Consider the following 17,279-nt stretch of genomic DNA (forward strand, 5'->3'; position numbering starts at 1 on the left):
CTTCTGTAGTATTGTGAAAGTAATCTTGCTGTTGCATGATCAAAGTAGTGGTTTGCAGTTGTTTACTAAGAAGCAACCAGCTTTCTCTTTTTAAAATGTCTTGCCTGTGATCATCGTAAACCTGTATAGACTTTTGCTATTTTAGTCACGGGAAGCTAGAAAAAGGGGGTCCATATGATGCCATACAATATTAACCTTTTCCTAATTAAATCCTGCAGAACATTGGCTGTGAAATCAGCAGTACTGAGAGAGTAGTGTATGTAATTAGACTTTTTGGAAGTGTTTGTTTACAGTTGATTTCAGACAAAACTGTTTTTATATGCACAAAGCAGATGGTAATATTTGACACTATATCCTTATTGGAATATGCTAAAGCCTCGATTTAAACTTTTTAAACACTTACTGTGAAATGCAGTCTTTCTTTTTCATTTAAGACGAGGGAGAGTAAAGCGCAAAATTTCTGGAATTGGAGCAGTGTTCAACTCTCCAATATGTTAAAACCCCTAAAGGGAGGGTTGTATATCTGTGGTGGCCCATGTGTTTTACATACTAAAGGAAAGATGGGATAAAAACATTTATGATTAATTCCTGAATATCCACATAGGGCTGGGAATGGCTCCTGAATAAATACAGTCAGTCGGTGTAGAAAATCTCATGCTTTACCAACTGAGCTATCTGAAGTCACAATTCATCGTGGTTTGGCTTAGCGTTACATAAAGCCAGGCTGTTGTGGCCCTAACTTCGTGCTCTACTAACTAGGGTCTAAAACTTAGTTATCCTAGCTTCTTTTGAGATAAATTTTACAACAGAAAAGCTTAGTAATATCTCAGAGAAGATGCTTCTAATGTCTGGGCGTCTACTCAATGTCATGTATCCTTCTGCAGAGCACAGCTTGTGTGGAAATGTTTGAAATGAAACGTAAAAGGAGAATTAAGTATTTGCAGGAAAAATCCTCAACAAAGGCTTTATTCCCCCTTCCCCATTCAAACAGAATGCATGTATATAAACAGATTAGATCAGGTAAACAAACTTATGCATAAGTATTCTGTAATGACTAGACGAGCAGTTGGAAAACACAGCAATTGTGTTTTGAGCAAAAGTATTTGAACAAATACTTGTTTTTCCCCATTATTTAAATCTTCTGATTCTTTGATAGCATGGAAGCAGATCTCTTTGTATGTCTGCATTGTGAGTGTGCAATGCAGAGAGATAGGAAGATGAGATGAAAAATGCTTGAAGTGAGGTCACTGACTGGTTAAGACCTTTATGATTTCACTGATACCTCGGATATGCTAAAATGTGCACTGGAAATGCCCTTAGATCTGTTGTAGATGTAAGAGTAACTGTAAGTTGAGCAGGTAATGTGTGTAAGTGGCCACTGCACATTTACCAGGCCTCATGGAGAATGTTATAATAATCTGTCCATAAAGAGGGACTGTGCACATTTCCTGGTCATGTGTAGTCTTCCAGCAGGCTTGGAGAATGCACATATCACATTTGTATTTTGTACATTCTCTGGGCATTATGCACAGTTTCCAATAAAAAAGTCTGTTTACACACACACACACACAGACAGACAGACAGACAGACACACACACACACACACATCGTATTTTTTGCTTTATAAGACGCACCAGACCATAAGACGCACCTAGTTTTTGGAGGAGGAAAACAAGAAAAAACATATTCTGAATCTCAGAAGCAGCGAAAGCAGCGATCCCTCTTGCTGTTCTGGCTTCTGGGATAGCTGCGCAGCCTGCATTCGCTCCATAAGACGCACACACATTTCCCCGTACTTTTTAGGAGGGAAAAAGTGAGTCTTATAGAGCAAAAAATACGGTAATACCCCGCCCATCTGGCTGGGTTGTCAACAGTATGCAATCTGTACCCAGTGGGCTGCTTTTGACCCACTCCTAATCTTTTGTGGGTCAAAACATACCACTTAATCAGGGAGAAGAAGGATTAATCTTTTATGCAGTCCATCTTGTTTTCAACTGGTCCTTATCACATGGATTGTGGAGAGAAGAGAATTTTAAACCTTTCTCCCTCTCCCTCCTCAAAAACCTCTCACCATCTTGATGAAAATTGTCACCCTCTGCTGTTATTAAACTTATGAAAAAACTTAGTAGTAACATGTTCAGTCATAATTGGGATTGCTAGGGAGGGAAGAGTGTACCAGCTGAGGTAGGATTGCCTAGCAGGAAAATCAAAGACTGACAAGAGAGGGAGTATAAAGTATTCCTGGTCCCATCTGCTACCATTTCTGACCCTGCACATTGCTGACAGATTCCTTCCAAGAGAATTCAGCTTTTTTATGGGAAAAGGTTGTCCACTCCTAAGCTCATTGATGTAGTCTTTTTCAAGGGGGAGGAACTCAACACCCTTCTCTGCATTTATGAAGGGATCAACTGCTAGGCAAACAGGTCTCTTAAATGCACTTGCAGCATCTGGTAATGATACAGCTTGCATTAATTATCTCTTGGCTCAGTAGAGACAAGGCTGTCAAGTAGCCAAACCTCAGGAGAAAATGGGTGATATCCAGTGATGTGTCTGCCTGTACGTGCAATGAAGATCCACTTGCACAGTGGGACTTATGATTTCTCTTCCCCCATCTGCCTCCAGATTCTGCCCTAGAGGGTTCTTCAGTCATCTGGAGCATATTTGGGTTAGCGGGCCACACGAGGGGAACTGCAGGGTGCAAGGAGAAGCTTAATCTTGAGCTCCTTGTCCCTAGATACAAATGAATTTCTTGCAAATCCAGTACCCTTTTCATTGGCAAAATGCAGCATACCAGTTCTGTGTGCTCATTGCCCACTGTCCCTGTCTCTGGCTATTTACCAATCTTGCCCAACTTTTTTTTAAAAAATGAGTGGGACCGGTGAACTAAAGAAGGAAGAAAAATCCTGAATGCTAATGCAACCTTTTTTTAATGCATCTTTTGGATTACGGCCATGTGTATCAAGAAGTCACAAGTGGGCAGACTATGACTAGCCTCGCAGGGATGAGGGCAGAGGTTCCTGGTCTCTCTAACAGATGGCTCCATGACACTTCTGAAAGGTGAACCTTTTTCTAATTCAAATACAAGATGGCCTGCTGAGGAATTGGCTTGCTGCCTTATTGTTCAAGTATGTTTTGAGACTTGTTTCTATAGCTTTATTTTCTTGGCTTGTAGCTATCGCTCTCTCAGCTCTACATAGTAAAGGTAAAGGTGTGAATAGTAAAGGTAAAGGTACCCCTGCCCGTACGGGCCAGTCTTGACAGACACTGGGGTTGTGCGCCCATCTCACTCAAGAGGCCGGGGGCCAAGACTCTGGGGTCTTGACAGACTCTGGGGTTGTGCGCCCATCTCACTCAAGAGGCTGGGGGCCAGCGCTGTCCGCAGACACTTCCGGGTCACGTGGCCAGCGTGACATCGCTGCTCTGGTGAGCCAGAGCCGCACACGGAAACGCCGTTTACCTTCCTGCTGGTAAGCGGTCCCTATTTATCTACTTGCACCCAGGGGTGCTTTCGAACTGCTAGGTTGGCAGGCGCTGGGACCGAGCAGCGGGAGCACACCCCGCCGCGGGGATTCGAACCGCCGACCTTTTGATCAGCAAGCCCTAGGCGCTGAGGCTTTTACCCACAGCGCCACCCATGTCCCAATGACAGTGTGAATATGTTAACCTTATTCAGGTTTCTCAGCAATGCTGGCCAGCCAGCCTCTTTTTAAGAACGTTTGAATTACCAGAAACATCCAGCATTTGTAGACAGCATTTATGGTATAGCTTCTGCTGTGTCATAAACTTCAATATTATCTACCTACCAAGACTACTGGTGTTTGGGATAGTCTCAGGAATGTGTTGTGCCTAAGAAGATATAATTGAATTAATCTGCTGCTTGCTAAAATGATGTTTAAAATTGCAAGTAATGCTTAAATGCTTCTTGAAATAGATGGAATAAGGTGTAATCAACCTAATGTGCTGAAATATTTCTATTAATATATCTTGTGCTGTAGTAGGACTAGACAACTTGATTTTCGAATTGGGCTTTGAGGGAGAATATAGAATGTGACATTGAAGATAACTCCCTCTTTTATATGAAATGGCATTATACTAAACTGTATTAAAAATATGTTTCTCTCCAAGTTGCCAGGTGTTACAACAGAGTGTGATCAAAGAGAGCCAGCATTTTGTGTTGGACTGGGAGTTGGGAGACCAGGGTTCAAATCACCACTCAGCCATGAAGGTCCAATGGGTGAGCTTGGGCCAGTCACTGTCTCTCAGCCTAGCTTACTTCACAGGGTGGTCGTGAGGGTAAAATGGAGAAGGGGGGCAGTGTTTTAGCAGTGGCAGCACAATAAGTACATATGACACCATGGCTTTCTGGCATATTACACTGATCCTGGTCCGACTGCACTGGATACCAATTAGTTTTTGGGCCCAATTCAAAGTGCGAGTTTTGACTTATAAAGTCTTAAACGGCTCAGGACTGCAATACCTAAAGGACTGCCACTTTCCATATGAACCTACTTGGACCCTGAGATCATCTTCTGAGGCCCTTCTTCATGTGCCTCCTCCTCTAGAGGTCTGGAGGATGGCAACACGAGAACGGGCCTTCTCTGCAGTGGCTCCCCGTCTGTGGAATGCACTCCCCAGGGAAGTTCACCTGGTGCCTTCATTACACACCTTTAGGTGTGAGGCAAAAACGTTCCTTTTTAATCAGACCTTTGGTTGATCTGATTGACATCCTATGCCCTTTTAAAAATGTGGCTCTTTTTTGGGTGTGTGTTATTGGGTTGTTGTTTTTATTTTGATTATATCTGTTGTGGTTTTTATGTTGATATTTCCTGTGAACCACCCTGAGACCTCCGGGTATAGGGCGGTATATAAATTCAATAAATAAAATTATAAAATAAATAAAGATGATTGCACTACCCCGATACTGGAGAGATGCCTTTCATCTGAATCTGCCATGGTTGGCCATTTTATTCTGCCTCTTTATTCTGCCTGTTCCATGTACTAGATTATATAGGTGGTGTTTTATAACATTTTAAAATATATATAAAAATAAGATGTAAGAAAGCTCAAACGACACCACAACTGGCTCTTCAAGATAATCCACTTCACCTTGCTTCATGATAGGGTGCCTTTTATAAGTGCCACAAGCTAAGAAATTATCAGTTCCATTCCAGATTGTATAGTCTTCACTGGTCAGTTGTTAGCAAACAGAAGGAGACAGCATGGTTTCAGTAACAACTGTGAAATTCCATATATTTCTGTCTGAGTTGCAACACCTGTATGATCTATGCTTTATGAAGGCAGCTTTATCTTGTAGGTGACTTTAGTGGATGCAATGTGCCATATAATTCCAGTCCAGATTGCATATGTGCCAGTAAATTGCAGTATGTGTGTATTTATTTCCAAAGATAAAGGGATGTGACCAGCCCTGTGGCTTTGAAAGTAGTCCTGAAGTAGGTCTGGGAGAACCTGCCAATCTTGAAATGTTTTTTAACTACTACTACGGCTCCCTGACCATTGGCTATGCTGCCTAGGGTTGATGGGAGTTGTAGTTCCACAGTGTTTGTAGGATGGCCACATCCTTCCTTATTGCTGTGAAGTTTCCAAAGTGCAGTGCAACTGTATTGTGATAAAGGTTTTTCTCCCTCTGCTGGGGTGCTGTAAGATCAAACTGTTAATTTTGTTACAGACCTACTGAAGATCCTTATTTTTGTTCTTTAGGATTATGTGACACAAGACCCATGTTTTCTTTTTCCTCTTCAGTGATGATATTTAGAGCCCAAAGTGTTGGTCAGCTGTTCTTATGCTTCATGCACAGTGCATTGTATGACATATACCATATTTTCCCGTCTATAAGACTAGGTTTTCCCCCTTAAAAATAATGTCAAAAATTAGGGGGCATCTTATACACTGGGCCAACTCTCCCCATTATCTTTCTTTCTTTTTTAAAATATTTTTATTGGTTTTTAACATACAAAATTATAAAACATACCACACAATTTATCACAAATACATTCTTATTGGACTTCCATCAGCACCTCTGATAATCCTCCATCTTAATCACTTCTTACACATTTCCTAACTTAATATTGCCTTTACATTCTTAACATATCACATCTCCTTCTCCATTTTTGCAATATTTCTAATATTATTCCTCACAGAACTTCTTGCAAACCTACAAACGTCATCTGGTCGTCACAAATACTTTTCAAATAATCCGTAAATTTACTCCAGTCCTCGGTAAACTTCTAGTCCCGCCGGTTTCGGATCCTTCCCGTTAGTTTGTCAAGTTCCGCATAGTCCATTAATTTCATCCTCCATGCTTCCATCGTAGGTACCGTATTTTTGCACCATTGGATGCACCGGACAATAGGATGCACCTTGTTTTAGAGGGGGGGAAACAAGGGGGGAAAAAATCTCCCCCTCTCTGCCCAGCGCCCCTTCCGCGAAGCGGCAGGAGGCGTTGCGCAGAGAGGGGGAGAATTTCCCCCTTTTCTTTCCCCCCTCTAAAACAAGGTGCCGTTTAAGGTGTGTTCAGTCGCCTTCAGGTGGCTACCTCAGAAGCCTGGAGAGGGGTGGGTGTGCAGCGACCCCTCTCCTCTCCAGGCTTCAGGTTCCTTTCGACCTGCTCCTTGGGGCTGGCGGGGGGAAGCCCACCACCAGCCCCAAAGAGCAGGTTGGGGAGAAGCGGAAAGGCGCGCAGCGGAGAGGCTGCTGCCATAGTCGCGCGTCACCTCTCCAGCTGGGAGAGGGTCGCGGGGCTACGGCTTCTTTAGCCCCGCGCGCGCTCTCCGGCTGGAGAGGTGACGCGCAGCTATAGAGGCTCCTGCCATAGCCGCGCGTCACCTCTCCAACTGGGAGAGCGCGCGCGGGGCTAAAGAAGCCGTAGCCCCGCGACCCTCTCCCAGCTGGAGAGGTGACGCGCGGCTATGGCAGGAGCCTCTATAGCCGCGCGTCACCTCTCCAACTGGGAGAGGGTCGCGGGGGGCTTCCTTAGCCCCGCGCACGCTCTCCCGGCTGGAGAGGTGACGCGCGGCTATGGCTTCTTCGCTCCATAGGACGTACACACATTTCCCCCTCATTTTTGAAGGCGGAAAAGTGCGTCCTATAGAGCGAAAAATACGGTAATTCTCTCTCGATTTTCTTAAATCTGAGTCCCCCCCAAAAGGGGGCATCTTATACATGGGGGCGTCTTATAGACAGAAAAATACGGTACCTTGTTAATGTTGTATAGCTTGATATATAACTTGGTATTTTTCTATTCAAGTGACCTTAATTTGAATGCTTTTTGGTGCCTGTTTCTAACTGAAGTTTGCTCTTTCCTTTTTGTTGGGAGAGTAGAAGAATTACGGAAGTTGAGCTGGTCAGGAATCCCGAAAGCAGTTCGGCCAATTACATGGAAGCTCCTTTCAGTAAGTACTTCAGTATTTTGTGATGATAGTGTTATTTCTCTCACCACATATAATTTTGCTTGAGTCATAGCTAATCAGTAGCGCTCCAAAACAGTGTGACAAAAAGGACGTTGTTCTGTTCTCAATTTCAAGCTTGGTTTGTCATAAGAGAATAGAGTAGTAAATCATGACAAGTGCTGTATTTTTCTTTGTTGCCCTTCCCCCCAGCTCCTAAATGCCTTGTAGTGTTAAATAAAAAATTAGTTTCAAACAATAAAGTTAAGTATATTCCAACTATGTGCATGTGTGTTTCTTACAGTATTGGTGTAAATTAGAAAATGGTGTTTATTGATACTGGTGTTAAGTAGAATTGTTTCCTTGCTTAGTGGCAAAATGTTTTGAGGAAGGTGTATATATCTATGGTATCTTGCACCCAAGTGAACATGAATTCTGCTTCATCAGCGAATATTCATGTTGGCTTTTTAACATTCCAAGTTACACATCCCGCAGTTTAGCACTGTTGAATTTTTTAGAGAAGACTTAAAACAGCGTTCTTTTTTACCCCCCTTTTTTGAGGAAGATCAATCTGTGGGGAATGTGAAGTGTTCACTTCAGAAGAGGTCTGATTTCCAGTGTTTAAAAAGATTCTTTCTTGCTAATGAGTCTCGATAAATTTCTAGGCTTAGTGCTTTCTAATCCAAATTTCAGATGCAGCTCTTAACAGTGAATATTTAATAAGTAGTCTCTTGCAATTAAAATTAAGTACACAGAATGCAGTAGCTGTTTTTTCCCCTTCCCCTGGTAAAGTATACATTTAAAATGCTGACTCTTCATCCTGAAGTTCAAGCCGAGTTAGGCCATCTATTTACCCTATGATGCTGGCTTGATAGAAGAATGGGAAAAGCTATAAGCCATGTTGGCTGCAAGGTTATTACTTTGATTAGATTGGGATTTTTTTAAAGAAGCAAGGCAGAAATTGTATAATGTTCCACACTCCTTCCTTGTCCCTGCTTCCTTGAATCCATGTTTCCCACCCAAAGTCAATGTCCCTACGATGGATTTCTTATTGAGCACTTCTCTACCATTTGAAACGATGGTGTTTTGTCCCCTAGTCTCTGAATATTTGACATGGTAGTGATCTTATGTAGTAGAAGTAATGCTTTATTTAATGTTGTACTGAGATGTTTGTAACCTGCCCTGGGACTGCATGGTGAAGGGTGAGCTTTAAATATAAGTCAGTAAATGTTTTTTAAAGAATCAGCAGTAACAAGAAAACGTATTAGAATTAGAAAAAAGAACAAAGGTTCTCTGAATAGCCATTAGTTTGACACAAACATCCCAATTTTATCTGAATGTCTTCTAACTTGTCCACATGCACAGATGAGTCCTTGAAGTTTAATTTTAAATAAGGCTGTAAGATCTCCTAAAGCCAGAAGGAGAGGTAAATGATTTGAACTAGTGGCTAATGTGTGCTTTCTTACCTGAAAAAATAAAACATGGCTTGCGCGGGAACAGGATATTGAACTTGTCTAAAAGAGAGGGTGTGTTGATTAATCTTTGAAACTGATTAGCAGCAAATGTCTCTGTTCTAAGGAAAATATTGGTATATTTAGTCATAAATTAAATTGCTTTCTAATGGGAAAAATAATGTCTTCTGAAGAGTACAGACTCCTGAAAAAGAAATGCAGTCTTGACATCTTAATATCCGACTACTACTTAATATCCGACTACTACTTTATGCACTACTTTGCATAAAGTTAAATATTGAATTCTAGAGATTGCATCTGGAGCTGATACAATATCTGGGAAACTTTGTCTTTCTCCAGCTTATTGTTTCAACAGAAATGTTTAGCTGGTGTCAGGGCTGGTCCAAGACATTTTGTAGCCTGAAGTAAACAAAAGGATGGCGCCACCTATTCAAAATGCAAAAGTTGTTTGGACTAGCTGTTGGATCTGTTGTCAATAATGCCATGGAAATAGTGTTCTGTGCTACGCTTGAGGGTAGCAGGCTAGCTAGGGAGCAGAGAGCAAGGGTGTGTTTCACACAACTATTTTCCGAAATCTCTTCCTGCCCCCAACATCTGTCTCTCGAGGCTGCTGCCTAATGGTTGGCCCTGATTGGTGCTGAAAATGACATGTTCCAATAATGGGAGCTTTTATTCATGTCCTTGGCACCAGTGTAATGGATAAAATGTTGGATATCTGTGAGAGAGACATGAGTCTAGAGCCCAGATGAACCATGAAGCTTCCTGGCCGCCTTTGGATGAGTGACTGACCAAGTTCAGACATAGTGATCTTTTTAATTATGACTCCTCCCCCCCCCCGCACACTTGCTCTTCCCTTTGGTTGTGTGCCATAATGCAAATCTTCCAGGTTTTGTTAAACCACAGCCACCCATTGCATTTGGATAACAACACTGATATAATCTCTACTTACAAACCAGAATATGAAATTGATATGAAATCAGTTCCCTGATTCGGTTGTAATTGGAAGTTTAACAAACCCTGAAAGATTCCCCTTACAACAGATGAGATTCCCCTTAAAATCCTTGTTCGAATAAGCCTTGGTTTATTAGACCAAGTTGGTTACATTTGAAATTCGACATTGTCGCCAGGCCTGCTACACCTGTGGATTCTTCCTTTTTAGGTCTGGGGTGTGACATCTTCCTTTTCTCAGACTGACATTATAAGTGTGGCTTATGAAAGATAAAATGGGGCCATTAGGTGCTTACCTGGATAATAAGTCCTTTTTTCTTTGACTTTGACTTCAGATGAAAGATTTCAGAAAGTGATAGCTAACTGCTTCACGTTCATATGCAGGACTTTCCTATGAGTCCATTCCTTGGCTGTATTTATGTGAAAGATTTAATAGAACAGGAAACACAGGAATCCAGTAAATTGAAGAAATGGCTATCCTTTGATTTAGCTTTTAAGATAAGCAGTTTTTAACATTGATAGCTTCCTGTTCCCAGACTTTTTATAACTTGTGTGCAATGTTTATAAACTAGTTGAGTTCTCATGCTATCATAGTCTGTAACACTTTATACAAATAGCTTTGCAGAAACACTTCCTGCATTGTATACACCAAGCACATAGGCTTGATTACTTAAATCCAGATGAGTTTATTGATTTGCATCAAAGCTTTTTATTACTTGTTGAATTGTTTTGTACACTACACTTCCCCTACTTCATAGACTGTAGCCTTGTTCTTTTGAAGGTTGTAAAAGTTCTTCAATAGATTCCTGAATCATTTCACTTAATAGTATTGGTACTTTGCCATGCATACACAAATACTTGCTTAATTTACATTAAGTTTCTTTTATCTTGTCTCCTGGGGTGTGATATATCAATCTTGTCCAAACTTTGTCAGAAATGCTCTGGTGTGCAACATATGGTTTGATTGCTCTGAAGCTTTTCATTTTTCATCAACAGCTATTTCTCACTTTCATTTTGTTTTCAAAATGTTTTAAGCACTCAGTCCGAAATCCAAAATGTTTAATCTACTGAGTAATAGGACTGCAGGGGGAAAATATCCTGTTCTACAAAGACAAATACATTCCCTTTAAAAAATACTGTTGATTCCCATTGGGATGTGATTGGAGAAAGCATTTTCTGGTTGCAAGCCAGAACTGTCGGTCACAATTTTTTAGCTCCTCTCCACCAACTCTCCCATCCTGCTAGCTGGCATTTTCCTTTCATGGGAAGAGATGCACACATTTTTAAGACTGCTCTTTGTGTGCCTCCAAAGTGTTGGGGACAGGGACAGGCTAAATTTGCTTTGGAGAAGCACCACTTCTTGATTCTGACCAAGTCTGAAGTGGCCCACTTCACTTTGGGCTGTGAAGCAAATATGCACACAATGACCTAGTATAATTCCTCAGTGCGACTAAGAATATGTCGCCATAGCTAGTTTGCTCAAGCTTCCCTACTTATGGTTTGGGTTACACATTCTTTTTGTTAGGCTATATATGGTCTCTGTTGTAGCTTGTTATATGAAGTGGAGAAACTATTTACAGGCATCTTAGACTGGGAACTTTTTGGAGCTATCACCTCTTAGAGTAGGCAATACAGTGGTACCTTGGGTTAAGTACTTAATTCGTTCCGGAGGTCTGTTCTTAACCTGAAACTGTTCTTAACCTGAAGCACCACTTTAGCTTATGGGGCCTCTTGCTGTCGCCGCACCGCCAGAGCACAATTTCTGTTCTCATCCTGAAACAAAATTCTTAACCTGAGGTACTATTTCTGGGTTAGCAGAGTCTGTAACCTGAAGCGTATGTAACTCGAGCTACCACTGTATTGGGTTAGATCAGGGTTTCTTAAACTTGGGTCTCCAACTGTTTTTGGACTACAATTCCCATCCCTGACCACTGGCCCAGCTGGCTAGGGATGATGGGAGTTGTAGTCCAACAACAGCTGGGGACCCAAGTTTAGGAAACCCTGGTCTCGATAAACCAGTGGAAAGACTTGGAATAATACACCACATAAATGGAAGAGAAATGCAATGCTATATTGAAGTGAATGCTTTCTTTACAAGAGGAACAAAATGGATGGGGGAAAGTGAATTAAATTCCATTTACAGTTGCACTGGAGAACCTGTGTTTTGCATTGAATGCGCAGGCCCACTTTGAATGTACATTCCTGGTTCATAAAATATGGATTATGAACCCCAAAAAGAGTTGGGGGTCAAGTAATCTGTGCAAGTGGAAGAGGTTCTGGTTTGTTTTAAGTCAGAGGTACCCAGTTTGGATGTAATGAGGAACTCTGGCTTAAAATCAGGATACCTGCACCAAAGCCTGTGCAAGATGAGAGTAGTAGCCATGGTTTGTGAAACTGTTAATTTGCATCAGAAATGGGCCATAGAACAATTTTCAAGGGAGGGAGAGTTTTTAATGAACAATTGGTAAACAATTTTTCTACAATTTAAAATGTGTGTCACTTTCTAGGGTTACCTCCCTGCAAATATAGAACGGAGAGAAGGCACTTTACAAAGGAAACGGAAAGAGTATTTTGCTTTTGTGGAACAATATTATGATTCAAGAAATGAAGAAACTCACCAGGAGACATACAGACAGGTGAAGGAACTGAAAAATGTCTCCAATTAAAGGAAATTTCACATGCATTCCAATGCCTTTTTCAATATTACATCACATTATTTCTGAGAGTGCCCCTGGCTTTTATTGAGCTTCTCATTCACCCTTCCAGGCACACAAAGAGCAATGGGACCAGGCTGTCCAGCTTTTCCTTTCTGTGGCTAACTTCCTTTTTCATTCATTTTCTTTCTCAATTTATAGTTAACCTTGGATACAGATATGGCCTTTGCTTGTTTAGCGCACTGGTTTCCAAATCTTCTGTCTTCATGGAATACTTTGCACATTGACTTTGGGAACCCCTGGGCAGTTGCCAGTGTGAATCTTGTGCATTTAAAATACTGGTGCAGCCTTTCATAGAGGTCAATTTGCACAGAGCGCTCACTGGCTAAAGGCAGCTGGGCTTCTCCATTGCCACACCTGAACAGAGTCTGCATCTTGAAATGCACCTGACATTCTCCTGCATCTGAACCTTGTTTAGAAAGTGTAGTGAGCAAACTGTCTTTCAGTCTGTTGGCCATTATTGGTCCTCTCCCTGTGAAATCCCTGATAGGCGTCCAAGATATTCTAAGATTCCTAGGAACATAGTTTAAAAACCATGAAAACAATGGAAGGGAAGGGATAATCCAGACCTTCAGGAAGCCTTTCTTGAGGGGCTAATAGAAGGGGCACTGGAGAGCTAATGCATCTTGTAAAATATTACAAAATCAATCCTGTTAGCCAGATGTTGCCCTGTAGACTTGATCTACCATTTACTTTGTGGGTATGTCTTTAATATTTGTGTTGTGCTTTGTCTGCATTTTGAAGGAGTTTGTGCAGTACAAAAGGGAAATGTTAACCTACGTACTCCCCATATTCAGAATTACCATTGATTTTTTCTCTGCTTTATGTGTTAATTCACTGTCTATCAAATGCTTAAATTACTGAGTCCTGTGTAATGCATATGCACTTTAAATACTTTTTAAAGGCTTATAGGGAAGGCCTGTAAAGAATAAGGAAAATTGAAAACCTGTGTTACTTCACTAGCTCTTTTTTTTTAATAAGCAAGTTCAAAAGTAACATTATAAACTTAGTCATCATTTGAAGGTTTCTGAAAATTAAAAGATTTCTTTTTCAGATTCATATAGATATTCCTCGCATGAGTCCGGAAGCTTTAATTCTTCAACCCAAAGCAACAGAGGCAAGTAATACTGCGAGATAATAAATCCAATTGTCCCAACTGTGTGATTTGCTTGTTTGTGTATTGTCGGAGTACACATTTCACTTTCTCTGGAGATGCCATACTGAAAAGTTCTTGTTCTTCTTGGCAAGCCATCTTACACCCATACAAGACAGCCATTTCTGCATTCTTGGGGAAATTCCCTGGGATATATATTTTTTTTATGCCCTCAACAAGGGGTGAGCATGCTTATTGTCCTTCAGGAGCCCTAATGTTGACAACTGAAGTTCAGTTGGGGCAAGCAGGGGAAGGCAAATGAGGCAGAAGATGAAAACTGCTGGACTCAAGCCACAGTTCATAGCCTACTAGAAAGAGGGATACACTCTCCTAAGGCTTGCAATACCCACATCTAATTTTTCCCTCAATTTGTGATGCTGCAAACCTTTAGGGGTTTTGACCCTTTTGGTGTGGAAATAATTTTTGGGGGGGGCATTTATTAGGATAAGAGTAAATATGCCCTTAAAATTATAATTAATCACTCAACCCATGAACTCTCTTATCTGTCTTGGAAGGGCAATGAAATTAAGTTGGGGAGGCATACTTTCCATGAGGCATCCATCAGTTTAGTTGAACTCGCCCATACAGCACCACCAATTCTGCACAGTGCCACTCAGATTTGGGGTTAGATGAACAGTTCCCACTCACCTAGCCATGGACTGTGCTATAAAGCAATTGTATTATAGTGCTGAGGCTCAGGGTTAGTTGAGCAAGAAGCTAATCTTCCAGATCCAGATCTTGGCACTACTGGGGAGATAAGTTTCCCAGTTGCCTTTTTTACTGGCTCTCATTTTTTGCAAGTCACAGTCTACTTCATGGGTGTCAAACACAAGGCCCGCGGGCCGAATCCGGCCCGCCAGACCTCGTCATGTGGCCCGCCAGCCTTCACCTTTTATTCTCGCCTTTTTTTTTACACAAGAAAGCTGCCTCTTCAGCGCATGCGCGGCAGCCTACAAGCCAGAGAACGTCTGCCCTCTAGCGGCACCGGCCGTTCTACACAGGAAACCTCCACTTTACATGCATTCAGGAAACCTCCACTTGTTTTTATATTTTATGTTTCTGCTTTCAGAGCTAGTTATTACTTACATTATTACAAAAAACAGTAATAATTGAATGCAGTGACAATAATTTATGATAATAAAGAGTGGACACATAGTCCTACAGATACAACCGGCCCTTTGAGGGTGACCAAACTGCTGTTGCGGCCCCCGATGAATTTGAGTTTGACACCCCTGGTCTACTTGATCTCACCTCTTTGACTTTACAGCAGCAAGAGTTACGAATGTCAACCATAAATAGAAGTGATGCTTCTGATGATTGGTGGTCTTATTCTGTGATCTCCTGTATCATCATGACAATATAGCTTCCTAGATGCACCCCCCCTCCAGTGTAATGTCTGTGTTGTTAAGGACATATATGTAGAGCAGAGGTATTTTTTGGAACTATGCATAACTCTCCATTGTAGAAAAGCAGCTTTCTACAACATGGGAGGAGGTGAAAGAGTATCCAAAGTCCTAAAGGACTTGAGTAGCATTCTTGGCCCACTTCCAATGGCAAACTGCTTTTGAAGCTGTTGGGGTTTCAAAATAGGTTTGTTATGGTGTGAGAGGCTGCTTTAAAAGAGAAATAGTCTGAAAGGCTTCTGCGTGTGTGCAGGACCCTGAATGCATCTTAAAAGGCTCTTTGAATTTTGTGTATGAAATGTAGGAAGGAGAATAAACCTTACTTGTTTAAAATGGTACATTTTCAACAATTAAAATTTTGTATAAACGCTTAATTTTTACATAGTGCTAGTAATCTTTTAATGTTTTCCTTGAATAATCAAGAAACTATATTAACATTTGCTGATTATGTATGCTGATACTCACTTGCATTTCAGTATGCCTGCGTTCATTGCTTTACAGCTCTTTATATTTCTTCCCCAGATCTTTGAAAGAATTTTGTTTATCTGGGCAATACGTCATCCAGCCAGTGGATATGTTCAGGGCATAAATGATCTGGTTACTCCATTTTTTGTTGTCTTCACATGTGAATATACTGGTAAGAAAAGTTACATTAACATGTATATTATTGTAATCTGAAATTTTAAGAATGTCAGGGTATAGTATTTTTGTAGAGATTTAGGGGTTAAGTTATTAAAAATGTGCTTGTGTATGCAGAATTGCCTGTCAGTTAAATTTTTATTTGAAGTTGTTTCTCTCTCTCTCTCTCTCTGTGTGTGTACACACACACACACACACACACACACACACACACACATATATGTATGTATATATTGGCGGGGGGAGGTAATATTTGAAAGCCATGCATTTCAAGAATAGTTTTTGTGGATTCTTACAGCCATGGTCATACAGACATAATTTTATTTGTATGCCACCCTTCGATAGTTAAAACCATGCTCAAGGTGGCTTAAAACACGAAGAAAAATGCATAATTCCAAACCTAACAAAAGTTGTTGGCATCCATCTTTCTCAAGAGACAGTGGAGTGCCAGGGGTGAAATCAAATGGCTGTGTTAGCAGCACTGGGTGCAAGCCTGGGCAGTGTGTATGGAGGTCCTGGGCTGTCTAGATGACAAGACCCTCCTCTCGGCCTCGCTGATGTGGTCCAAAGGAAAGCAGAGCAATATGTTTGGCACCACCGCTGTTGCAGGAGTTGCCAGCAGGAGGCAAATAAATCATAATACATTATAAAATAAAGATACTAAAATTAGTCTCAATAACAGCAACAACCTCCCCCTCCCCCTCCCCCAGATACAACAGTCCAAGAGGCTGTTCAGCAGCCTCAGCTTTTGTAGTTGGAGTCAGTCAGGACCTTGCCCTCCCATGCCAGGTGGAAAAAGGCCTGCAAGGCAGGGAGCAGGTCTTCCAGGACTCTGCCAAGATGGTCAATGTTCCATCCCCCTTCTCTCCCTCCATCCCTTCCCAGTTGGTTGTGCTCCACACGCCTCATCAATATAATAAACTAGATTGATTTTGTTTTTAATAGAGGGCAGATTACCCTTGAAGAGTTGAACGGCTGTCCACTTATTTGACAGGAAGGATTCTCTTTTGCTGTGCTTCAGTTCATAGGAAGTCCTTTCCCCCCCATACTGAGCAGCTAATGAGAATTGCTGTTGCTTGCTCCCCTAATAATCTATTAAGTAGCGTAGGGGGCTACTCTAGAGAGTGTTTACAGTTTCTGCCTCTTACACCCTCATTTGACAGATAATGAAAATGTTCCTAATGAGCCTAGAACAGTAGGATCTGTGCTGGTATACTTTAGAGTTGTTAATTGAAATAAGTTTAAATGAGATGTGATTAGAGGATTGATATTCCATGTTAAATAGACCATTTAATTAATATAGTAAATACGTTTGTCTTAAGTACTTTACAATCAGTTTACATTTCAAGTATATTGACTGCGTTTTTTTTCTGAAATTTGCTATCAACAGACCAGGGTCTGTCTAATGGCCATTTGCCGTAATTGGGGACAATGCCACTGAAAAGTGGTTGCTGAACTACCATCGACATTAAACTTATTGCTGTGTTTGACTGGTAGAAAAGTGTATATCAGGGCACAAGTGTATATACTGTAACTATAATCCCTGC

At 41.3% G+C, this 17,279-nt stretch overlaps 1 protein-coding gene across 1 annotated transcript in view; it reads left to right on the forward strand.

Moving 5' to 3' along the window:
- Window positions 1-17,279, forward strand: part of TBC1D22A (TBC1 domain family member 22A) — a 113,314-nt gene that overhangs the window by 22,471 nt on the left and 73,564 nt on the right. Inside the window, exons 5-8 of the mRNA XM_053404717.1 lie at window positions 7,339-7,409; window positions 12,331-12,459; window positions 13,592-13,654; window positions 15,616-15,730. Of these exons, the coding sequence (XP_053260692.1) occupies window positions 7,339-7,409; window positions 12,331-12,459; window positions 13,592-13,654; window positions 15,616-15,730 (378 nt within the window). The remainder of the gene's footprint in view (window positions 1-7,338; window positions 7,410-12,330; window positions 12,460-13,591; window positions 13,655-15,615; window positions 15,731-17,279) is intronic.

Source organism: Podarcis raffonei, chromosome 10 (assembly GCF_027172205.1).
Source record: "Podarcis raffonei isolate rPodRaf1 chromosome 10, rPodRaf1.pri, whole genome shotgun sequence".
Classification (NCBI taxonomy): Eukaryota; Metazoa; Chordata; class Lepidosauria; order Squamata; family Lacertidae; genus Podarcis; species Podarcis raffonei.